General features: G+C 36.6%; 1 protein-coding gene across 1 annotated transcript in view; it reads left to right on the top strand.

Annotated features, from left to right (window-relative positions):
- The window catches only part of LOC147384229 (E3 ubiquitin-protein ligase KEG-like), a 42,239-nt gene extending 15,907 nt beyond the window's left edge, over positions 1–26,332 (top strand). The window contains 12 exon segments of the mRNA XM_086424930.1: positions 7,847–8,004; positions 11,523–11,641; positions 12,067–12,201; positions 13,124–13,248; positions 21,239–21,343; positions 21,497–21,603; positions 21,606–21,729; positions 22,860–23,196; positions 23,290–23,478; positions 23,618–23,923; positions 24,772–25,075; positions 25,078–26,332. Of these exon segments, the coding sequence (XP_086281056.1) occupies positions 7,847–8,004; positions 11,523–11,641; positions 12,067–12,201; positions 13,124–13,248; positions 21,239–21,343; positions 21,497–21,603; positions 21,606–21,729; positions 22,860–23,196; positions 23,290–23,478; positions 23,618–23,923; positions 24,772–25,075; positions 25,078–26,000 (2,932 nt within the window). The 3' untranslated portion in view covers positions 26,001–26,332.
- Positions 26,333–27,072: the final 740 nt, after the last annotated feature.

Raw genomic sequence — 27,072 nt, 5'->3', positions numbered from 1 at the left:
AATACTATAATTCAATTTGGACACTTCTAAGCACTTCTAATGATAGTCTAAATAATAAAAACGAATTTTAAAACAAATTAGAAACTAACAAGGAATTGTACTCCTAAAATAATTATGAAATATAAATCCTACTATAACTAGAAAATATAAATCCTACTACAACTAAAAAATAGAAACAAATCCTACTAGAATTAGGCAACTACTATAACTGTAGATGTCCTACATTAGTTGATCCCAAAGAAAGAAAGGGCTGAGCAATTGAGGGATTTTAGCAAATTAGTTTAGTCTCTTTAACGTATAAGATAAAGCAAAGAATTAAAAAGTAACTAAGAGATAAAAGAGAATTGCATTGATATGTTTTGGAATTCATTGAATTTCGTTTTTGGAGCTCCTTATATAGATAATCCATCATAACAACTTAGAAACCTTCTAAAATTCTAAAAAGTAACTTTCTAATCTATCTATAATATAATAATAACTTTATAAAGCTACTATAATATTATAACTCAATTTGGACACTTCTAAGCACTTCTAATGATAGTCTAAATAATAAAAATTAGAAACTAACAAGGAATTGTACTTCTAAAATAACTATGAAATATAAATCCTACTATAACTAGAAAATATAAATCCTACTAAAACTAAAAAATAGAAACAAATCCTACTAGAATTAGGAAACTACTAGAACTGTAGATGTCCTACATTAGTTGATCCCAAAGAAAGAAGGGGCTGAGCAGTTGAGGGATTTTAGTAAGTTAGTTTAGTCTTTTTAACGTATAAGATTTTGGTGAAGACCCTTGCCTCGAGATTAAAGTTAGTAATCCCCAAGATCATTGGTAAGGAGCAAGGAGTCTTTATAAAAGGCAGGCAAATGTTGGATGGTGTGTTGGTGGCTAATGAGTGCATTGATTCTAGGAGAAAATCAGGGAAAGCGGGACTAGTGTGTAAGGTGGATATTGAAAAAACTTATGATCACGTCAATTTGAATTTTCTTTTGTATCTCTTGCATCGAATAGGGTTTGGTGAGAAATTGATGAATTGGATGAGTAAATGTGTTTTTTCTGCTTCATTTTCTTTTTTGGTGAATGATAGCCCGACTGATTTTTTTCAAAAGCTCTAGAGGTTAAGACAAAAAGACCCTCTTTCCCCTTTCGTTTTTAATAGTGGTTGAAGCCTTGGGGAAGATGCTTGTTTTGGCTACTTCAGTGGGTGATTTGACAGGTTTTGGAGTTTCGGAGTCGGTGCCTAAAGTAACCCATCTTAAGTTTGTTGACGATACGCTAGTTTTTTGGACGTAGGGCCTAGTCAGGTGTGCTTTCTTAGGGGTCTTCTGTGTTGGTTCGAAGCAATGTCCGGTCTCCTGATAAATTTGAGGAAAAACAAGATTTATGGACTTGGGGAGGTCCTTGATATTGAGGCCTGGGCAGATTTTTTTGGGTTTCCAGATTGTTCCTTACCCACGTCTTATTTGGGCCTTCCTTTGGGAGCGACTTATAAATCTTCTTTGGTGTGGGACAAGGTTTTGGAGAGGGTTAAGAAGAGGCTGGGCTTGTGGAAAACAAAGTAACTTTTGAAAGGGGTAAGATGATGTTGATTAGGAGCATGTTGACTAGCATCCCAACTCATTTTCTCCCATTGCTCGTCATGCCTAGCAGTGTTGAATTGCAATTGGATTAGTTGGTGAGGGATTTTCTTTTGAATGATAGGAGTGGTAATCGTAAGTTTCATTTGGTTAATTGGAAGTTAATGTGTCGTCCGAGGGAACTAGGTGGTCTTGGGATTAGAAGGTTTAGGGATATGAATAAAGTGTTGTCGGGGAATTGACTTTCGCGTTTTGGTATTGAAAAAGATGAACCTTGGAGAATTTTGATGGCAGCTAAGTTTGGGGAGGATCATTTGGGTTGGGAGTGCAAACAGAATAGACTCCCTTTTGGGTGTGGTGTTTGGAGAGGAAGTTCTTAGTTGGGAGCTTCTTTGGGCTATCATATTCTCTATGAAATGGGAAGAGGTGATAGTGTGCGTTTTTGGGAGGACCAGTGGTGTAGCGATACCTCGCTTCAAATTTTGTTCCCCTAGCTTGTACTTGTTGTCCATGAGAAAAGGATGCAATCTCTCTCGTTGACTTGCTAGCCTCTACAAGACTTTCGCTTGATAGGGTGGAACGCCAGAGTTGGAAAAGAAGTGGTGATGGTCTTTTATCTTTCTATTCTTTAATTGAAGGTACACATGACTCGTGTTTTCCTTCTTCCTTTATTGGGAAGTCTAATGTTCTTTCAAAAGTGTCAATTCTTTTTATGGTTGGCGTATTTGAATAAACTGCCAACAATTGATCTTCTAAAACGGAAGGGTCTCATCTTGGTCGATTGTTGTTGTACGTGTAAATTGAGTGGTGGGTCTGTGGAGCACCTTCTAATTCATTGTGAGGTGGCTTCTCATGTTTGGTACCATTTACTTTCCTTTATTTAAATTCTCATGGCGTCAACCCAATCATCCTGCACCTCTTCTTTTTGGTTGGAAATCCACTTCCTTTTCCTGGCAGGTTGAAGATTCTGTAGAGGTTAACGCTCTTCGCAATTTGTTGGGGTTTCTAGAAAGAAAGGATTCCGCGCACGTTCAACGGCATGGAGAGAAACATTCCAGAGCTTATTTTTTACATATTTGGCTTGTTATTCTTTTGGTGTAAATAGTTTAAGGAGTTTACTGGTTTTTTCTCTGAAGATCTTATTTTTAGGTGGGAAACTGTAATTAGGGAGTAGTTGTCATATCTTTTTGAGGACTTCTTGTCCTCTCATCAATAAATTCTAACTTACAAAAAAAAACAGACATACAACATTTCTTTGTGTTCCTTCACACTCAAACATCCTCATTGAAGGAGAGACAAGAAGTTTAGAAATGTCATTAACTAGACAGGCTAGAAAATTTATTTCCCAACATTAAAGCAATCCCCTTTCTTTTTGGGAGTATTATTTATTGAACAACAAAGGAAATACAAAGAATGCTCATGAAGGTCGAGTAGACCTACTAAGAGCAAATCGAAACAACTTTAGAGGTTATTTTACTCCTTCACAACTTAAAACGAGAATGCATCAGATAAATCCAAGTGCAACGAGAATAGTCATCTATAAATATAACATAATATCTATGACTATTAAAAGCAGTAACAGGGGAAGACTCCCACACATCAGAATGAACTAAATCAAATATTGCATTAATTCGATGCATACAAAAAATATAAGAAATGTGTGTGTATTTAGAAAGTTCACACACAGAGCACTGAAATTTGTGCCCATTACAGGCAAATTTTTAAAGTAGGAAATAAAGAATATAAGTGCTGCAAATTAGCATGTCCTAAGCGAGCATGCCATAAATCTAGAGTTTGGATGAAAACGTGTGACTCCCAGAGGGCGGAACCACAGAAGCTGCAACAACAGTAGGCTGAGATCCAAACAAGTACAGTCCATCCCTTTCATACTTCTTGTCAAAAATTCTTCTCGAAGTCAAGTATTGAAAAATACAGTTAGTAAGAAAAAAGGTAACTGAACAATTATGAGATTTAGTAATACTACTCATAGACAAAAGATTAAGAGATAGGTGAGGGGCATGAAACACAGAATCTAGGAAAATCCCAGTGAATAAAGAGCTGATACCCTTGCTGTGGATAGGTGTAAGAGATCCATCAGCAAGGCGATCCTCTCTATGAGTGGTGGGAAAAGTATAAGTAAAATGGCTAGACTCACCAGTCATGTGATCATGGGCACCAGGATCAATAATCCATGTTAGAGGAGCAAAGCCAGACTGAGTGACATTGAAAACAGAGGATATATTTGAAGGCGTAGTAACTGAGGCCAGAATCGAAGATGAGTGAGTATGTGCATGAATCTGATCCTGAACAATAGTAGCAATCTGAGTCTGTAGCTGTTGCAAATCAATAGTACCAAGTGAAAAAAGAGGATCAATGAGAGGATTGGATGACAACTCCACTGTAGCGGCGCGAGGAGCAGACTGTCCCAAAGATGGAGAGCGTAACAAATGGGGATAGAATTGAAAGTAGCGGGCCTTCTCATGGCCATCCTTCCCACACAATGACTATAACTAAGGTCACTCCCTTTACCACGACCACGATTCCTAGATCTCGGTGTATGAGAGTTGGAAAAGCTCGAGTTGGTTGCTACAGCCATCTGATATGTAGTTGGAGTAGAAAGAATGCTAGGGACTTGAGTTTGCGGAGGAACAATACAACGATGATGCTAATCACTGTCATTGGTGACAAATATCTCAAATAAAGGAGGTAAGAAGTGGTATTATGGATCTGGGTCCTAAGTGCCTCAAACTTAGAGTGTAAACCCATGAAAAACTGGTATGTCTACTGTCGAGCAATTCTCTTAACCACAAACGTGGTTGCTTCTGCAGATAACTCAATCATAAACTCATAATGGGAGAGCTCCTCTCAACGGGACTGAAGAAACCCAAAATAATCAGCTACACTATGTGTTTCTTGGGGAGCCTGGGCAATGTCTCGGTAAAGCTCATAAATCCTTGAGTCATTCCTAGCGTGAGTATATGTCTGAGTGAAAGCTGACCACAAAGATGGAACAATTTCATGATACATAAACATGGTATAGATCTACTGTTCCATTGAATTAAATAATTATCCAAGAATAGTGCAGTTATTGATCTCCCATTGTTTAAATTTGGGATCAGTAAGGGGTGGTTTAGTAACGGTGCCCAAAATCCATCCAAATTCCCCTCTACTACCCAAATAAAGGCGTACAGGCCAAGACCAGGACTGGAAATTCCGACCATCTAGTAGGGTATTGGTTATACGCTGGACTGAGGAATTTGCCCCAAGAGTTGTGTCGGAATCCTTGGTCTCGTTGGTTGTCGTCGTGGCACACTATGAGCAACAAAGTTTTGGATCGAAGGGAGATCTCCTGTTGTAGTACTGTCGAAGGGCAGCAATAAGGACAAAAAAACAAAGGCAACAACACAAATCTGAGTCTGTTGCTGTTATATACCACCAAACAACAGCCTAGCTGATGTTGCAAGGTTAACACAACCCAAAAAATCACCTTTGTTGCTGTCGGACACACCTAAACAGCAACTGCTGCTGTCATGGGGGTAACACAACTCCAGAAAAAAACTTAGTTGTTGTCGGCAGCACCAAACACATCCCCAAACCCTGTCACAGCAACTGCTGCTATCGTAGGGGTAACAGCACCCCAGAAAAATCACCTTTATTGCTGTCGGCAACACCAAACACAGCCCCAAACACTATCGCAGGGCATAAGAAAGGCTCTACACAGCCACTGTTGTCGTTGCATGGGTAACATAACCCTAGAAAGGTGACCTAGTTGTTGTCGGACAAACCTGCTGCCGTCGCTGGGGTACCACAACCCCAGAAAAGTGGTCTAGTTGCTGTCAGACAAACCTAAACAACAACTACTGCTGTCGTGGGGGCAGACAAACTACCAAGGGGGGTTGTCGTAGGTTAGAGATTTGTCAATAGGGCTGTTGTAGGGCATAAAAACAGCTTAATTGGATGATCAAACCCTGAAGTAGGGTAATAACACAACGCAGAAAAATTATCGCAACATGTGATTAAATCCCTATCGCAACATGCGAAAAAGAAAAAAAGGAAAAAAAGACCCTTGAAGAAGAGAAGGTTGAAGAAAGCTACTCGAGATTAGGGCTTAGTGAATAAAGAGGAGAAGAAAGCAAGGAAGAAAGAGGAGGGGAACCAAGGAGAGGGGATGAAATTCCTTGGCTTTAATATCAAAAAGAATTTGAAAAGAATAATAGTCAAGTCTCTTTGTGAGAGCTTGGTTGGAATTTATATTAATAAAATAGTCAAAAGACAAAAATGCCCTTACAAATTATAAATAAATAAAAACTATATCTAAATAACAACTAGAGCTAAAATAACTAGATTATTTCCAATATATATTAACTAATTAAAACATGGATGATTACTAATTAAAAATAAGATATAGCATGGACAATTGTGTGTTCTTATATAAATGTGCTAATATGCTTAGAATACATCAAAATAATTTAGATATGTGATCAATCATAGTTCTTTTCTACTGATGAATGAATAATTCGTGTAATTTATAGTTTTTGTTATTATATAATATTATTGTTTGAAAAGAAAGAATATTTTGATTGAATTTTATTGTTATCAAAATATTTTCATAGAAATCTTGCATTTTGTACCTTAAATGTGATTATTTATATTGTAACTTACTATTTAGCAAAATATTTTGTGAACTGGATACTAATTTAAACCAAAGTATATCCAAAAAGAAATTGTCGGTTAAAATTCATCTAAAGCCGTGTGGACATGGAAATATTTTGGTACATTTCATGGAAATATGTTGATAGTTAATACCATCTCTTGGAGGATGTACCCCTCTTCAAAAAACTAGTAGCTTCAATATGAAATGTCTAGGGCCACTTACTCTAGAAAGCTGAATTTATCACCTTAAGTTTCCAAATTCCTAGACCACCTATATTCATAGAAGAACACACCCCTTTTTCACTTCTCCAAAATATGTTTGTGAGAATCCCATACAACATTCTATAAAAAATCTAATTGTTCTTTCTAGGTCGCTAGCAATACTAAACTTAATATAATAAGGGGATGTGTAGTTCATTGTCAAACCTGAGTGAATGCTCTTAATCAACACCACTCTACGACCATTATATAACATTCGAGATTTCCAAATGGCCAGCCTGTTACTAGAGCACTCCAAAGCAAGGTCCCAAAGTGCTCTAGATCAATAGCTAGCTCTTCTAGTTGCTAAGTGGTGGGTGACTTACCAATGTCACAACCTAATGGCCTTGTTAGAATCTCAATATTATCCACTTTACTAATCCCCATAAACTTTCCATAGCCAGTTTAATCATCAATCCCGACACTACCTTGAAGCAACGTAACCTTACCTTCAATTTTGAAGCATCTGCTAAAACTAGGCTTTCATCTATAGTTTCAAAATACTAATACCAACATGTCTCTAGGTACCTCTCTTGTCACCATGTTCCCCAGGGTTTCCAGTGCCACAATATATAGAAACAACGTAAGAGGATCCCTTTGCTTCAAACCCCTATAACTCCTAAAAGATCCACCGGAGAATCAATCACTAAGACATAGTAGTGGACAAAACACACTTTTGGGACCACTTCTCTAAAAACCAAATCCCATTCTTCAAACATATCGTGCAGAAAATTCCAATTGGCATAGTTGTAATCCTTCTCTCTATCATCTTTCCATACTATAGTCGGACTACCTTCCTGCCACTTAGAATCTATAAACTCATTGACAGTTATAGCACCATCTGACATTTTCCAAGAACGGCCCCTTGTTCTTGAGAAATTATCGAGGGAGGGACTGATGCTGTTCTAGAGGCTAAGTCTTTGGACTAGATCTAAATAAAAGCATTGGTAGCTATACTGGTTTGATCATTGTTTTATGAATATGCCTCACTCTGCTGTTACTTTCTTCCTACCAAAATGTGAACCGGTGTGTGGACTCAAATTCCTTAGAGGGGTTTGTCAGTTGAGGTGCTTGAGTTATTATGGAGAAAAGTAACAAAAATAGTCCCCTTCTGCGGCTGTTTTGGGCAGCATTTGCTACATACTTGGCACCCTTTACTTTTGAATGTGGATGTCTGTGAATCTTACAAGTTTCCTTATTAATGATGAAGTTCTGTAATCAGTGGTAGTGAATTTCATATTATATTGCCTCATTTTTTTTTGGGCTAGGTATAAATTTCAATATTTTGTTATGTTTTCTTTTGGCTGTCACTTGCCTTGTATCAATATGTTTTATTTCTTTTTTATTGCGCAGACCCTTGCACATGTGCATAGAAACACGGAATGTGGCTGTTGTGAGAAGATGGGTCGAAGTTGCATCCAAAGAAGATATCGTTGGAGCAATTGATATACCAAGCCCTGATGGAACTGCTCTGTGTATGGCAGCTGCTCTGAAGAAAGACCATGAAACTGGTAATAATAGATTTTCAGAAGCTAAATTATATATTATCTAGTATTTGGTTTTCTTTTTGTTACTGTTTTAGGTTTTCAAGAGAAACTAAATTCCCTTCATTCTTAGAGGAACATTTTAGTTAGGTCCCCTAATTATTTTTTTGCCTGCAATTGATTATTCTTGCTTTTGTGATATAGATGAAGCAACTGCTCATATTCAAAAGAATGTACCTTGGTATATGTTATTTGTAGATGATATAGTATTAATTGATGAGACCAGAGAGGGAGTCAACGCAAAACTAGAATTACTAAGAAAGGTGTTGGAGTTCAAAGGTTTTATAACAAGTAAAACCATGACCAATCATGTGGATGTGGAGTGTAAATTTAGTTCTAAGTTAGTAACACCCATAAAGATGAAAGATCCTATAAATTTTTATTTTTTTGATAAGTATCACTTTATTTCAGAAAAAGAGAATAATGTATAAAGGCAATCGAGTTGACCGACCTGAAAGCAAAGAAAAAGCAAGAGGAAAACTACCTAGAGCACATAGACTCCCACCTAAAAACAAACTCTTCAAAAAATACACATTTGAATTCAAAAAGGAGTTTACACCAAAAAAAATAACAGCTTAAGGATCAATAAGCTGATATCTTGAAAAGAGGATTCCACTCCTTGGAAGACTATACAAAATTGATGGTCTGGAAATACTTCAAAGTGATCATTGTATTATCTCGGGTTTATTATTCTCTAGGATGGAGAGATTGAAAAAGATGTTGCACAAAAGTAGAGCTGAATGGCTAAAGTGGAGGTGCGCTTCTAGAGTGTTGTGTGACCTATGCAGGCAAATCAAATTAAGAAGAAAACTTCATATAGAGACAACAAGCTAGCTATGCTTTATAGAGCTGAATGTTTGGTAATCAAGAAGCATAATGTTAATAAATTGGGTGTAGTAGATTTGACGTTGAGGTGGATGAGAAGAAAGTCTAGGAAAGGAAAAATAAAAAATGAATGCGTTTGAGAAAATGTAGTGTAGCTTCAATAGATGATAAACTGAGAGAACATCGATTTAGATGGTTTGGGCATGTTCAATGAAGATTGATTACAATCCTGATTACAGAGAATATGCAAGTTGAAGGTGCCGAAAGATTAAGAGGAAGATCCAAAACAATGTGTATTAAGATAGTGAAAACAGATTTGAACACACATTTAATAACAAAAGATGTGGCACTGGCCAGAACTTGCTGGATGAACATTATTCCTTTAGCCGACCCCAGACCTTTGGAATAAGGATTTGAATAAAGATTATTTCGCCTGACTTTTATTTTCTCCTTGATCACTATTTGGTTCTTATTAGCATTGCTTCCATTATTATCTCTACTACTACATAAGATGAGCGTGCACACCTTGCAATGTTCAATATATTGGCCATCTTTTCTCAAAATACCGACTAGATGTCAGAGAGATGCCGTAGTAAATCTATTCATGTTTCCCTAGACAAGTGAAGCTAAGAGAGAAAAGTAGGTTTCTTTCTCTTCGGTCATTTTATGAGAAAACATTTGATTCTATACTTTAGGGACATGGATGGATAAACAACTTTAGGTTAATTTTGCACCCATATGATTGATTAATGGGTTCATTGACCAGTGAATAATTGGACCACCCCAAGGACACCAAAATTATTCTGATATTGGATTTCTTTCTTCATTTTCTTGTTTTTTGTTTGATAGGTGGATGTTTGACAAACCTCTTAAACCAATAGTGGCAAGTCTAGTCTAATCAAGGCCATGCCCAAGTTTGGCCAACAAGTGGCCAGGCCAACCAACCAAGCTATTTCCAATCCTAGATTAGGGACTGCCTAGGCCGACCTGACTATACTCAAGTTTTTCCTGGCTCATATAATTACATAGGGAAGTTTTTTCAAATTCATGTTTACATTTTTTATATACGAGTATTTGATAGCTTATCGAAACGTTAAACATACTTTTGTGTGATCTAACTTAGTGTATCTAAATTGCAATCTCAATCTTTACCAATAAAAAAACTTAGTGTATTCTCAGCATATTGCTATTTACCGACACATATCAACATGAAGTGTAATATATTTAACATAAATTGTTGTAAGATTCATTTTATTAGCTAAAACAAATAAAATAATATCACTAAAATGCTAGTTTTGATCAGTGTTTTGGAACATTTCATTATGTCTTGAAATGCTTCATTTTTTCCCTTCAAAACCAAAATTTAAACCGTGGTTGCAAGCTGAATGTTGGGTGGTTAAGAAACGTTATGTTAATAACTTGGGCCTAGCGGAGATTCAGATGTTGAGATGGATGAGTGGAAAGACTAGGAAAGATGAAATTAGAAATGCATGCATCTGGGAAAATGTAGTAGTTCCACTAGGTGATAAAGTAAGAGAAGTTGACGAAAGTAGTTTGAACTTTTCAACATAGGGTGATTACAGCCCTAGTTAGAAGAAATATGCAATTTGAAGGTTCTAGAAGAGCCCGAGGAAGATCCAAAATAACATGGGTGGAGATCGTGAAAGCAAATATGACCCCACTTTCACTGACAAAGGACTTGGCTTTGGACAGTGTGGAATGGGGGAAGAAGATTCATTTTGCTTACTCCAAATCTTTGCTTTGTTGTTGTTGTTAACAACTTCGTTATACATTTCACTTATAATGTCAGTATACTCGTTGAAGACTCCTTTTTCCCTTAATAGCCATGAAATTAACTCTCAAGCGATTTTATCCTATGCTTAATAAATAGGTTAGTGTTTTGTTACTTTTCTCTCAAACATTTTCCATTAATTGTCTAACGTAGTCATGATAGTTTGACCTCCTTGGCATGAAACCATATTAATTCAGAGTGATCCCAAAATCCACTAAACAGCTTAAAAAATGAAACACCCTAAGGACCAAAATCAACATGACACATGTGGCAAATCCCATCTTGGGTCTTGTGACCCGAAGATGAAGTGGGTTGAATATTCATGAAAAAAAATTCTAACACATGTATTGGTGACGGGTCAAACTCATGGTCATCTCAGTGTAAGTAGAATACTAATAATCATATAATAGGATGAATGTTCCAAGTTCCAACTATAAACATGGAATGAAGAATTATAGCTAGCAAGTAACCTCTTTTTGTCAAAGTTTCATCTTGGTGCTAGTTTTTACTCAGCTTATTTAATAGTCCTATCTGGAAAAGTTCTCTCTTGTATTGGTTTTTCTTAGCCCATTTGATATCTTTTTAGACAGTAGTTGAAGTTTGTACAACTTATAAATGAATATACAGTGAACACAGTACCTACAAAATGTGCACAAGCATAACAATAATAAATGATATGAATGGAGATTTCTTGTTCATATTTTTTTCATGTTTCCAAGATTCCTTATTGCATAACAAAAGAAGTCCTTTTTCTGTTTTTTTTTTTTTTTGAATCCTTGGGTTCTTTCTGTATTGTTATTGCTTCTTCTTTTCTCCCCCTTTCCAGTCATTTCCATTTTCTTACTAATTCTACCATTTGATGTTTTAGAGGGTAGAGAATTAGTACGAATATTACTTGCAGCTGGAGCGGATCCAACAGCTCAAGCAACACACTGTCGTCCAGCTTTGCATATGGCAGTTATGGCTAATGATGTTTCATTGGTCAAGGTAATCTTTCTATCACAAAGTCACAGTTTTATGTGCATGCAGTTATAGGCACAGGCATCATCTTCGGGGTTAAGGGGGGTAAAGCGAAAAAATAATAAAGTTGGAGGGGTATTATTAAAAATCTTTGAGGTTAAAGGGGTAAAAGAGAAAAGAGAGTAAAGTTAGAGGGGTATTATTGAAAAATGGGGTAAAAAAAAGGCAAGATAGTAAAATTGGAGGAATATAATTTTAAAAAGGGGGGTAGGAGAAGAAAGATAATAAAGTTGAAGGGGGTGAAGAGTAAAGGCAATGAATGGCTAATGTGGAACCCACTCCAATGGGATGTTTATCCCCACAAAACTGGAGTAAAGTGGGCCTTACAGTTGTGTTTTATTATATAGATATACTTCAGGTTAAAATGATGATCATTTTGCTTGTCTAAATAGATTATTCTGGATGCCGGAGTTGATGTGAACATCAGGGATATGCACAATACAATACCCCTTCATGTTGCATTGGCAAATGGAGGAAAATTATGTGTCAAGCTGCTTTTATCTGCTGGTGCCAACTGTAATTTGCAGGTCAATTACTTTCTCCTCTAAAATATATTCATCCTAAGGTATTTGTTCAAAAATTTATTTAGTGTAAGTGTAGAGGTTTCTCTGATTCCAACTTAGTGTGAATCTGAGTTACTTGGATCAGAACTAGGCCATGAAATCAACTGGAAAACTGCTAATGTTATTTGAATATTGTAGAGCATGGGTACACACATGATAACATGCATCTGCTATTAATATTTGATAAAACAATTCGCGTCTGTCCCCATGAATTGGGAAATAAAGGTAATATTCAACATAGACACATTTAGCTTAGAAGAGAAGTGGGATGAAGGATGAGAATAACCCATAAATGATGAGGTAGAAAGGAAGAATAAACAAAACCATAATACCAAGTATGCTATTTCTTCTTAGTATATGAAAGCATAAGTTTAAATCTTTTGTTAATTGGATAAGTAGCGCTTTGACCCAGCATAAGTTTAAATCTCAACATAATTTGTGCTCCTGATAGAAACTAACTGGTCCTGGTTCTTATGTAATCAAGAATTCAACACCAAAGACAACCCTTAGGCCAATGAGGCTCTTTTAAATAGGCAATACAGTTAGTTTCTTTTGCTAGTTATAGGGACCTTATAAACTCGACTAGACAAATATATTCATGGAATCTGTTGAACAAATTTATGATCTGCATATTAGCTTAATTTGCTTTGGTTTCTGTATGTTAATCTTGTGAGTCTAGTTTCAGCCTTTTTGTTCAATTTTAGGCATCTTAGTGTTTAATCAAAGCGTCAGGGTCCACAAATCATAATAATCACCAATAGTCAAGGCATATTCAAAACTTATGACCCATGAGTTAGGGAGTGGCACCTACTCATGCCATATTTATTTCAGTTGGGATCTTCTTCTGGCGTTGCACTCATATAACGTGTTTGCTCATCATATTCAGGATGATGAAGGTGCAAATGCTTTCCATATAGCAGCTGGTGCTGCAAAGATGATTCGTGAAAATCTTGAATTTTTAGTTGTTATGCTGCAGTTTCCAGGTGCTGATGTTGAAGTCAGAAACCACAGGCAAGTAGCAACTTCTAGAAATGGACTCCTTTTGCATATTGTTTGATTCATGTCTTTTCTTATGCTTTACTTTTCATAATTGTTAATGTGATTGTTCAACATTGCTGACATGTAGTGGTTAGTTTTTGTAGTACAAACCCCGGGTTTTGATTGTGATGGATTGAACACATATTTAGGATTTGATGGGGTTAAAGGGTTTAGAGGCCTAGCAGTGTGGTGATTTTTAACGAGGTGGAGGGACTAGAGGAGTGAAGTTGTAGGGATGTTCTGGGGGCTGAAAAGGATAGTACAGATTTGGGTTTTCAATGGTTGGATCTTAGAGAAAATAGAAGATACATATAGATAATTTAAAAGGAAAACTATTTAATTTACCTCCTCGTTGGAGGTGCACCACCAAAATTAGAGGAGTAACACTTTTCGGTGAACTTGCATGAAGGCCAACTGACTTCTCATTCGATAAAGTGGAGGTTACATATTTGTAGAGAGAGATGGTTGTGTTATGTGTTCCCTTAAACAAGCTAACTTCTTTTTATTTATTTTATAAGTAAACATTTTATTAAAAAAAGGACAAGAAGTCATCAGAAAGATACAATGAGGGAATTATTGTAGTTCAGAACAAACAAAATCCCACCTGAACAGAAAATCTTCAAAGAACAAACCCCTAAACTCCTTGAACTGTTTAAATCAGAAAAATAACAAACCAAGAATGCTCAAAATCAACTCTTGAGAAGTTGATTCCTTTCCTTCAAAAGTACACCCATTCCTTTCTTTCCAAAGACTACAACAAATGGCAAAGGGGGCAATCTTACGAAGAATCCTTTCTCTGCCAGAACAGTCTGAGGACAGCCAGCAATTTAACAGGGAAGAAACTGAAAAAGGATGACACCAAGCCAGATTAAATGAAGATAAGAAATGGGACCACACTACTGAGGCCAAATTGCAATGCAGAAGGATATGATTAACTGACTCCCCACTTACCTTACAAATGCAACAAACATGGGACCCACAAATGTACGGACATCTCATAAAATTCCTTTCTTTAGGTTGTAATGGACCCACTTGTGTGCTGCTGACCAGTTCTAAAATCCCTTTTCTTTAAGTGTTCGACTAATGCTAACACATCTAAACTTTAGGACTGTTATGGGGTCTGTTACTGAACTATACAATCAACCAAGAAACCTTACAATCAGCCAAGAGCCCCACCCCTCGGTGAGTGTTATACAAACAACACAAAAGACCATAATTTATGGGCTGATAATGGACCAATACATCTGGGTTTTGTCGGACTAAATTGCTCCCATACTTCACAAGGTCATTGATTCTTGCAAACTTTTACGGATCTTGTGTTTGAGTTTGAATTTGTGAACTAACTCTTGGACTACTGAGTTCATACAACTAAGGTGTAAAATCTTGTCTCAAGGCAATGTTTTGATCATGAGAAAAACCGATACGGTCTCGACCAAAACATCCAATGATTCAGGGTCAATGTTTTGTTTTGGTTTTGGTGGAAGCTTAAATGAAATGAAACTTTGAACCATTCATACTATTGCCAGTATCAATTATGAGATTGATAGCACGATCTTGATATTCGAACCTAACACAAAATATTGGTTTGTAACCAGTGTTCTTTCGGTGTGATTAATATTTCTTCGAACATAACTCAGTTTAGTTAATGCCTTAACAACTTCATCTTCCGATTCTTCTATAATGTTGCTCAACTTGGCTGCCTCTTCTTTCAATGTGTCCCTCTCATTAAGTGCGAAGTTCTGTGTGGACAATGGGTGGTAAAGTTACCAATTCACCCACATAACATTCCTTCCCTGATGAATTATTCCTTGGCTTTTGTTAATTCCCTGAATTTTTAGGCTCAAGTGGAACATCCTAATTTCTGACTGGTTTCTCGGATAATTTTCTAATATACGCCTCCAAGACTTTCTTGTGAATTCCTACCTCTCTTTTGACTTCTTAACACAGCAATATTATGTGATTCTTGTATTGACCAAAACATAATGGTTACCATCTCATCTTGAATTTGCGATTCAAGCCCAGATTTATGGCATTCAGCCAATTTCAAAACAAATGACACTGTTACAAAATATATCTGTATGGTCGTCAATAGATTCATGTTTAATTTGTATTCTTTAATCAAGGTATTAAATTTTGATTCATTGTCTATTTTGGTCAGCATAGAAATGGAATATTTCAATCAGTATGAAAATTAAGACAATTTTCAAATGTTGAAAATATAGAGGAAATTTTCATTGAAATTGTAGGGCATAATGAAATAGACATCAAAACACATTCGTAAGTCACAAAACTACAATAAACCACTATATGGAATATGGAAATGAAGATTAGTAGTGTTCCACTACAATGCCGCAGGTATCTAAGAAACTGACAGGCAAAACAATCCAAAAATTATATGAAAATGAGAATAATAATGTTACAATAAATACATGCACACTAATGTGTAAGACACTCGCTTAAATGATAAAACTATTTAGTACTACATCCTAACCAATCCTAATGAATTTTATTCAATACAAACCCTTTCTACAAACAATTTATAATGTTTGCTATTTTTATAAATTTCATTAGTACTTTTGAAAAAATTTTAAAAATATATTTGGATCAATTTGATTGTGTATATTGGAATTCCCACCGTAATCTTGCATATCTAGACAAGAAATTTTTATTTCAGTGTAAATATAGTGTTCACAAATATTTTGTGAAATGAAAAGCAATTCTACCAAAATGTATACAAAAAGAAATTGTTGGTTAAATTTTCTATTGAGCTTTGTGGAAAATTTTAATGTTTTGTGGAACTATGTAGAGGGGGAAGTAGATACAATGGATCATTAGTAACATATCAAGAAACAAATCCAATTCCATAGCTCGTTCAGATCCCAATCGAGATCGAGCCCCCAATAAGAACCAACAAGCATCTCAGTCATTAGCATCCAAGTCATTTGTTTATAGAGCACCAAAGTCCTTAGTTCACTTTGAAGCAACTTGTGTTGATTCAGTTGATTGAGATTGATAACTAAAGCCTTTGTTCCTTGTGGTGATTAAGATGTAGGGGATTGAGTTCTGAGAATAAAGATAAAGCCAACACCTATTGTTGACTTCATTAATTGAAAACCATAGCCCATCCAAATAGTTCTGATTCTATGTGCAAAGAGTTTATCAATAACTGGCATCCTCTACAGTACCAATTTCTTAGTTGTTCGGCTTCCCTATTCTGGTATTTAATAGTGTTTCCCCTGATGAGGTGCTGGCATATGTGATAGTTCCTAGAAGTAAAATTACAACATTTGCTAGTGTTCCAACTATTTATGTTCACGCAACATTCCTAGAAGATTATGTTCCACCGTTCGGATTTGTCTCTATAATATGTGGTGTTCCAACACCAGATCGAATCCCACCAATGGCATTGCTACCATATATATATATAACCAATGGCATTTGCTACCATATATATATATATATAGGGTCGGGTTCGTGTGACCAAATTATGGACAAAAATCCACACAAATCATATAAACCATTGGATCATCATAGATCGAGGAAAATCCAATGTCGTGGTTATGTTGAGAACCACATGATACGATTCTTCACTTAAATTTTTTAATAATTTCAAGTACCTCCCTAAAGACAAATAACCCAATTTCAATTTTATCTTTCTATTCTCTTTACCCTAATCCTCACTATCGTCGTCTACACTCACCATGCATCCTCACCAGCACAGCCACTCCCAATACTCATCTCAGGTGACGACGGCAACTCCTCCTCTACTCATTTCAGCCCTTTACGATGAAGAAGAAACTTGATTTTCGACAGATTTAAATCTCCTCTGCGACAGCCCAAACCCTCAGGTTTGATCTTTGCTCAAAAAACTCCTTTTTTTTTTTGTGCACAAAACTAGTGATCTAAAGAGTTTCTTAAAGTTAACAACCTTCATAATTTGAGAAATCCCTAATTTTTAGTTTGAAGTCTATGAAATATTTGATTTAGACGTGAATCCAGCTCTCATATTATTTATCTATAGGGTTCTTTGAGTGACAAGTGTGTTTTTAATATTATGTATGCTTGTGTTCTTGTATGTACATACTTTTTGGTGAGTTTGTTCACATTTTGACAACACCTCCATTGAGTTTGGTGGTTACAATGGGTTGCGGTGAACTTCATTCTCTAATTAAAAGATTTGAACATCTTTTTCTCTACACTTTAAAAAATGTGAATAAGTGTTTCTATGGTGCACATTTATTGTTTGATTAATTACCTAATAGTAGGTTTTGGTATTAAGTGAACAAAATTATGTTTTTTCATTTGAAGTTCCATTTAGTGGCTCATACTTTACTACTGTAAATTAGTCAAAATTGTAATTCTTCATGGTCTCTTCCTCAATTAGTGAATTGCTTTGACCTTTAAAATATGCAACCAATCTGATTGGTAACATTTCAGAAGTGATTCTTGATTATTGAATTCCCTTATAATTCAAAGTTTTCTTGTACTAATTGGAAATTCTCATTATAATATAGTAGTCATTATACCTATCTTGCATATCAAACTAGTACGGATATAAAGTTAATTGTGTCAGATAAGAAAAGATAATGGTTAATCAAAAAACAAAGAGACTTTGAATTATCTAGTTTCTCTAACTGTCCCACTTGAATGTTCCCAAGTTTCATTGTTATATGGTGGTCAGTGAATGCACAATATTATACCTGCTAACTCCCAGAAAGTAATTGATAATTTGTTATGACATGAATAATACATGGTCAATAGGATCATTTGGTATAGCCAGAAGAAACTAAATATGTAAAACAATTATCAAAGAAAACCAATAAAAAAATATGTGATTAACTTATGACTCACTTCGAATAAAAAACATAACACCATCTTGTTCCAGTTGAAGTATGTTCACATATATGTAATTTTCAAGTATTACAAGCAAGTAAAATAGCCGGTATAATATTGTGCATTCTCTTACCACTATATAACAATGAAACTTGGGAAAACTCAATTGGGGCAATGAGAAAAAAGTAGATAACTCATTGTCTCTTTGCTTTTTGATTAGCCATTGTCTTTTCTTATTTGACACAATTAACTTTATATCAGTACTTGTTTGATATGCAATATAGGTATAATGACTACCATATTATAATGAGAATTTCAAGCTAGTACCAGAAAACTTTGAATTATAAGGGAATTCAATGGTCAAGAATCACTTCTGAAATGTTACCAATCAAACTGGTTGTATATTTTAAGAGTAAAATCAATTCACTAATTGAGGAAGAGACCATGAAGAATTACACTTTTGACTAATTTACAGCAGTAAAGTAAGAGCCACTAAATGGAACTTCAAATGAAAAAATATAATTTTGCTCACTTAATACCAAAACCTACTATTGGGTAATTAATCAAACAATAGATGTGCCCCATAGAAACACTAATTCACATTTTTTAAAGTGTAGAGAGAAAGATGTTCAAATCTTTTAATTAGAAAATGATGTTAACCTCAACCCATCGTAATCACCAAACTCAATAGAGGTGTTGTCAAAATGTGAGCAAACCCACCAAAATTTATGTACATACAAGAACACATGCATACATAATATTAAAAACACATTTGTCACTCAAAGAACCCTATAGATAAATAATATAATATAAGAGATGGATTCACCTCTAAATCAAATATTTCATAGACTTCAAAATAAAAATTAGGGATTTCTCAAATTATGAAGGTTGTTAACTTTAAGAAACTCTTTAGATCATTATTTTTTGTGAAAAAAAAAAGAAAGTAGTTTTTTGAGCAAAGATCAAACCTGAGGGTCCGGGCTATCGCAGAGGAGATTTAAATCTATTGAAAATCAAGTTTCTTCTTCGTCGCAGAGGGCTGAAATGAGTGGAGGAGTCACTGTCATCGCCTGAGTTGAGTATTGGGATTGGTTGTGCTGGTGAGGATGGATGGTGAATGTAGAAGATGATGGTGAGGATCAGGGTAAAAAGAATAGAAAGATAAAATCGAAATTGGGTTATTTGTCTCCAAGGAGGTACTTGAAATTATTGAAAATTTTAAGTGAAGAATTGTATCACATGGTTCTTAACAAAACTGCACCGTTGGATTTTCCTTGATTTGTGATGATCCAACGGTTTATATGATTTGTGTGGATCTTTGTCCATAATTTGGTCACATGAACCCGACCCATATATATATATTATAAACCACTTTTGATAGGCTTAGAAGTTTTAGATTGGGTTGACTTTTTGTGAGGATGATCTCCTCACCATAGAGATCGTTCTTACCAAAAATCAACTCAATCCAAAACTTTTAACCTAAATAGGATAAATTTTGGCTGCCGAACGTTACCCATATATATATATGATCTCCTCACCCACCAAAGTCAGCCCATTCCATCCTCACCAAAAATCAGCCCATTCCGAAACATCTTAACCCATATAGGACAAAAATGTTGGCTCTTGATCCTGTTCCATATATATATATATAGCCATTCACATCCACACAAATGATATCTTTTGTCAGATTAAACAGAGATCCAACGATCGAGATCTAAAACAGAGCATGTGCTCTATTTCATGACTTCATATTACCTCCCCGCATCATAAGGAGCCCTAAAATCCAGCCCTCATCTCATCTTCTTCACTCCTCTGATGCCCTAAACCTCACTATTTTCGTCTTCTCCCTCACTCTCCTAAACTACACAACAACAGCCATTATCGTCTTCTTCCCCACTCCTATTTTCCTCCATTTTCTTTTCTCCCTCATCCTATAAAACCATTGAAGCAACCGCAGCCACCCATGCCCTCCCTCACAGCAGCCACTCGATCTCCTCATGTTTGTTTTTTCATTTGTGCCCTCCCTCACAATAGCCACTCGATCTCCTCATGTTTGTTTTTTCACTCGTGCCCTCCCTCATAGTAGCCACTCCGGCCATTTTCGTGGTCGCAAAGAAAAATTGGAGAATTAGAGCTTCTTTTGCTGCTCCAGGGTTGATTTGAAAACACTCGAGTCTGCCATTGCAAAGGTTCTGACTTTGTTTTTGTAAATTTAATTTCTTGCGAAATTGAGAATTTTAATCAAATTTTGGAAAATTTTCTTTTAAAAATTATTTTTCTGTGAAGATATTGATGTTTTTTTTTGTTTTTCTGTGACTTGTTTTTGTAAATTTAATTTCTTGTCATGAATGGTTGTAAAAATTTGTACACTGCATCCATGCACACAAGGGGCGGAGCCTGGATTTTGTTCATGTGGGGGCAACCAAGAGTAGGAAACTTTTTGTGGGGACTACTAAGAGTTAAAAAAAAAATAGTTGCGGGGGCAACTAAAGTGGAAAAAAAATTGTGGGGCAATAGTGGCTGTTTTTTTATCCACAGCTAAAACATGTCGCAATGGCTTACTAATCCATAGACTTTGAAAATTCTTGTGGGGGCTAGTGCCCCCACTATAAATTTGCCCCTGCATGCACAAATCCAGTTTCAGAAGTGCCCATGCCTCTTCCATCCCTCTCTATTTATCATAAATTATAATAAAATTTATATTATATAAACTTGAAATAATGGTTAGATGTCAACGTGAAAGTAGGTTGAAAGGGGTTTGAACCTAGGTTGTGGGATCAACTCTCCTCACACCTTTACCAACTTAGCTTAGTGGGCACCTTCCACCAATGACTTGTATGATCAGTCCGGATACCCCCCACCTGTCCTCTTTTAGTACTAACAATGCTAAACAACACAAATTTATGGGTTGCTAATGGGCAAGTTAAACTTGCATTTGGAGCATTGAATTTGGGCTGGAAATTGACCTATTTTGGTTGTTAAGAGATTTCCCATGTTTTCTGAATTATGATTTCCCAGCAGTCCAATTTTTCGTTATTCTATCTAGCCTTACACAAGGATCATTAGTGCCTCTCCAATCTTCATCAATTACATTCTATTGTTGATATATTTAGTATATTACTGTTGACAGGGGTAAAACGTTACGTGATTTTCTAGAAGCCTTGCCTCGGGAATGGATTTCAGAAGATCTTATGGAAGCACTCATGAACAAGGGAATTCATTTGTCTCCGACCATGTGAGTAAAATGATGTTTTCTTGTATTTCCATTGATGCATTCTTTGAGATTTGACATTTCCTAATATCGTTCATGATGTTCCTTAGAACACTAATTGTATCTTTGGATATATTTCTTGTAAATTAATCAAACTTTGTTTTGGATGATTTTTAGTTATGAGGTAGGGGATTGGGTAAAATTCAGAAGAAGCTTGGAGACTCCTACGTATGGATGGCAAGGAGCACGGCATAAGAGTGTTGGCTTTGTTCAAAATGTCCAAGAAAGGACAATCTTACTGTATCATTTTGCTCTGGAAAGGCTCATGTTTTGGCAAACGAGGTCATAAAAGTGATAGCGTTGGATAGGGGACAGCACGTGCAACTTAAAGCTGACATAAAAGAACCAAGGTATGATGCTGCATTTTCTTGTTTGCAATATTAAAATTAGAAACAAGAAGGATTTGAAGGTTGAGGAGAGACCTACCCAGGGAAGGGAAAAACAAGTTTCAAACCCCATTTACAATAAGGTCCAACAACTCCCACCTAAATGCAAAATCCTCAACAACAAAAAAAAAAAACAAAAAACAAAAAACAAAAAGAAAAAAAAGCACAACAATAACAACCACCACCTGCATTTAATGACTAGGTGAACATGAGACCTTTTATATTTAAGGATGATGGATTGAGCGCCCTCCTCCTTTCTTTTAAAAATTCTCTTAGTGGTCCTCTCCCCCAACCACGATTATCCAAATTGTAAGTTTTGGGATTGGACCCCCTGAAGAATTGCAGAAAAGTACTTGTCAAGTTAATTATGAGAGCTTGACTAATATGTATATATATATTAGTAAAAAGAGTGAATAGATGTAAATGCCCTTACAAAGAAATAAAATAATAAAAATAGAAAAAACATCATTTTTTTCAATACTTCCCCTCAAGTTAGGGCAAATATATCAACTAGGCCTAGCTTGACAAAATGAGAGTTAGTAATAGAAGGACCAACATACTTCGTAAGCATATCAGAAAGATGTTTTGAAGAAGAGACAAAGACTGTTAGAAGAGCACCAGATCAAACTTTCTTCCTGAAAAAGTGAACATCAACCTCTATATGCTTATTTCTTTTGTGAAGAAATGAGTCAGAAGTAAGCATGATGGCAGACTTGTTATCACAAAACAAAGTGGAAGAGCCAGAGATCGGAAAGCCTAGCTCCATCAACAAAGATCTAAACTAAGTAAGCTCACAAGTGCCAAGAGCCATAGCACGATATTTAACTTCAGTAGGAGAACGGGAAACTACACTTTGTTTCTCATTTTTCCATGAGATTAGAGATTAGAGAACGGGCAACTACACTTTAATTATCTGTTTGGTGGTTCAGTTTTCTATGGAACGTCAGTTTTACTTAGAATAAGAATTGTGTTGAAGAGTATAAAATGCGTTGTCTCTCTCTGATACATGTCAAGATCAGTGTAAAGCCTGCCTCTTTTCAGCCTTATATACTTAATTTGCTCAGTGTGAGAAATTATCATGCGGGTGTTAGCAGGTATGGATGGCACAATCAATCCCTTGACAGCATTGGAACTATTTTATGTGTTGATGATGATGATGGAATTCTACGCATAGGCTTTACTGGAGCATCAAGAGGATGGAAAGCTGATCCTGCTGAAATTGAAAGGGTTGAAGAATTCAGGGTTGGTGACTGGGTTCGGATTCGCCCCACTCTAACAGCTGTAAAACATGGATTGGGAGCTGTAAAACCTGGGAGCATTGGAATAGTGTACTGTATCAGGCCAGACAATAGTCTTTTGTTGGATCTGTGCTATTTGGAGTTTCCATGGCATTGTGAACCGGAAGAAGTTGAACCCGTTGCTCCGTTCAGCGTAAGTGAAATTTTTTGTCTGTTTCTTGGAAAGAATTTGTTTGCATTTTATTTTTTTTCCTTCTTTTAAGATAAGTTCTCTGGAGTTCTACAGATAGGTGACCAAGTATCAGTGAAGAGATCTGTTGCAGAGCCACGGTATTCTTGGGATGGTCTGACACATCATAGTGTAGGAAGAATAGCTGAGATAGGGAGTGATGGTCTATTAAAAATTGAATTACCTAATCGGGCTACAAAATGGAATGCTGATCCTTCTGAAATGGACAAGGTGGAGGATTTCAAGGTAATATCTTCTTTTTTAGATTCTATTTCTTATAGATGAATAGAAATATAGTCTTTCTGGTTTTGTAGTGATAGGGTGTCTTATTTTTTTAATTTTTTTTTTTTTTTTGGTTTTATGTTCTCAATTTTATTACGAGTAGGTTGGGGATTGGGTGAGAGTGAAAACTTCAGTATCTTCCCCAAAATATGGATGGGAAGATGTTACAAGGAACAGTGTTGGGATAATTCATAGCCTTGAGGAAGATGGAGACATGGGTGTTGCTTTCTGCTTCAGATACAACCCTTTTTGCTGCTCAATGACGGACATGGAAAAGGTGCAACCTTTCAAACAGGGACAGGAGATTCATGTGATGCCATCTGTTGCTCAGCCACGGCTTGGATGGTCGGATGAAACTCCAGCTACTGTTGGGAGGATCTCAAGGATAGATATGGATGGAACTCTTAATGTGAGTACTTCTCTTGCTTATAGTGTGTTTGCACACATGCTCACTGGTAGTCCTTAGGGCATAAAATGGGTTGGATTTTATCTGAAATCCGAGTGATCCGAATCTGAATTATCAGTTTTGGGCCCTTGGAGTAGACCTGAATATAAAAATAATGGGTCGAATATGGGTTGATGACCCCTGATCTGGGTCTGATACGGATCCATCCCTGTACTTGCCTAGATCTGAATGATATATTGCTTTGAAAATTATATTTTTCTGTTTTTCAAAATATTTTTTTCTACTATAATATAACATGAATTCTTATGAAATAAAAGTAATTTTTTTTTGGTAACCTGGGGAATATCCCCACACTGGTGAGGCTAAGTCTCCCTAGGGGCTCACGTTGAACTAGCAAACTGCATGTGCCAATTTAATCCAAAGGTTGCACTCAGTTTCGAACTCATGACCAAGAGGAGCAAACTCTTGTCGCTATGTCTTACCGCCAAGCCACACCCTTGACGGGTAAATAAAAGTATTATAATTGTAAAATAGAATAGTATAGCAATTAGAAAAGAATATAGCCTAAAAAAAAGGTTGAACGGACCGAAATTATCCAACCCCACTGACACAAATCTACTGATTCGGTCAGGCCGGATCCCGATTTTTTGAAGTCAAAATGGTTCGGGTATGGTGTTAACTATTGGGCTTCAAGGCAAATACGGATCTGGATCCTAATGCAAATTTTGGATCTGGATATGGTTATAATCAGATCCAGCTCGAACCCGACCCATTTTAATTCCTAGTAGTCCTGTCTCTGGTCTTATAATACATTTGTAAATCAGCAGTTGCATTTGGTTATCACCATGTAGGTGAGCGTGGCTGGGAGAGTAAGCTTATGGAAAGTTTCTCCCGGAGATGCGGAATTGCTTTCAGGATTTGAAGTTGGTGATTGGGTCCGTACGAAGCCAAGTCTTGGGAATAGAGCCACTTATGACTGGAATGGCATTGGAAAAGACAATTTAGCAGTGGTACACAGTGTGCAAGATACCGGTTATTTGGAGCTTGCATGTTGTTTTCGTAAAGGGAGGTCGATGACTCACTATACAGATGTTGAGAAAGTCGTTAGCTTGAAGATTGGGCAACGTGTCCGGTTCCGTGCTGGACTCGTTGAACCAGGTGGGGATGGAGAAGTGCCCACCCCAATTCAAGAGGTGTAATTGCTGGTGTGCATGCCGATGGAGAAGTGAGAGTGGCATTTTTGGGTGTGTCGGGGTTGTGGAGAGGAGATCCAGCAGATCTTTCAGTAGAGGAGATGTTTGAGGTGGGAGAATGGGTGAGACTAAGAACTAATTCGAGTAGGTGGAAATCTGTGGAACCCGGTGACATTGGCATTGTACAAGGAATGGGGTATGAAGGAGATGAATGGGATGGAAGCGTCCTGGTTGCATTTTGTGGAGAACAAGAAAAGTGGGTCGGACTAGTTTCTCAGCTCGAACGAACGGATGGGTTTGTGGTAGGGCAACGGGTGAGAGTAAAACTATGCGTGAAGCAACCAAGGTTTTGCTGGTTGGGTCATAGCCATGCAAGTGTTGGGACCATAGCCGCAATAGACGCAGATGGAAAACTAAGGATCTACACACCAATGGGCTCAAAATCATGGATGCTCGACCCAACAGAGGTCGAGAAGGTGGAGGAAGAAGAACTATGTATAGGAGACTGGGTTAGGGTTAGGGCATCGGTGGCGACACCAACCCATCAATGGGGTGAGGTTAGCCATTTGAGTGTCGGGGTAGTGCACCGGATAGAGGATGGAGAGCTTTGGGTGTCATTTTGCTTCATGGAGAGACTATGGATATGTAAAGCTTGGGAGATGGAGAGGGTGAGACCATTCAAGGTGGGTGACAAAATTAAGATTAGAGGCGAATTGGTGAACCCAAGGTGGGGATGGGGGATGGAGACACATGCGAGTAAGGGAGAGGTGGTTGGTGTGGATGCAAATGGTAAGCTAAGGATTCAGTTCCGTTGGAGGGAAGGGAAGCCTTGGATTGGAGACCCAGCCGATATTGTTCTTGATGAGAGCTCTAGTGACCCATCATGACCCCTAAATACCGTGAATCTTCTACCTGGCATGCTACTCTCACTTTCGCTTTCATTTGTAAAATGGTTTTTCTTGATTGCTATAAAAGAGGTTGGGGGAGGTGGTTATAAGGATGATAGGTAAATGTTGCAGGAAAAAAGAGCAGAACAACGTGAAGAGGTCGGGCATCTTCGTTCTTTGTGCCATGGACATATATAGAGCAAAAGTAACAGTAGGCCATCATGTAAAAATGCTTACTCTGTACAAATTAAAATATTTGTTGTTGAATTTGTTAACTTACTATGTACCTTGTTAATGAACAATACTTATGAGAATTGAAGTTGATTATCGCAGTTCTAATTCTCTCTCAGTATAGGAAATAGAATAAGGTTCTGGTGACCTGATTTTTATATAATATTGTACTACAGAAGTATGAATCTGTGTTTTTTTTTTTTTTTCATTTTAATATATCAAATGGATAGAAATATCCCAGCATAAATGGAACCGATTATATCCTAATTCTATTCTAGATCTACTTATTTGGGAATTACAGGGTCTGGTTCTGGGTAACAAAATTCAGATGACTGGGAAGCATGGCACATCCTAGTCTTGACAGAGTTCAAACGTAACCAACTATTAAAGCCAAACTAATATCTTTCTTTCTATAATGTAATTTTACAGAAAACTAATAATATATTAGATGAATTACTAAAACAGATATATACCCTTCTTTTTGGTCCCCTAGGAGTGGATCCTATGTAGTATTTATTTCTTGTAGTACGTCGCAGTACTTTTTGGACGGTTGAGATAGTGCCATGTTGGAAAGAAAAAAAGGCCTCGTACGAATGAATGTTTTGAAAATTGACAGTCATTAAACTTTGAAATTCGAACGGTTAGATTTTCCTGTTTTGTTGATGTTGTACTATCTCAACCATCTGAAGAGTATTCCACAGTACTGAAGGAAATAAATACTAAAGAGGATGTGTTCCTTTCTAATAATGTCTCATGTGTCTAATTTGTGATAACTTTTACTTTGGTACCATTCTTTTTGTTGGTCTTAGTAGTTCTTTCCCCATGTTGCTCTTTCCAATGT

The sequence above is a fragment of the Akebia trifoliata genome, chromosome 15, assembly GCF_017979445.1.
Source record: "Akebia trifoliata isolate Shusen 1 chromosome 15, ASM1797944v1, whole genome shotgun sequence".
Lineage (NCBI taxonomy): Eukaryota > Viridiplantae > Streptophyta > Magnoliopsida > Ranunculales > Lardizabalaceae > Akebia > Akebia trifoliata.
Note: the sequence above shows the minus strand (reverse complement) of the source record. Positions and strands in the feature narration are given on the sequence as shown.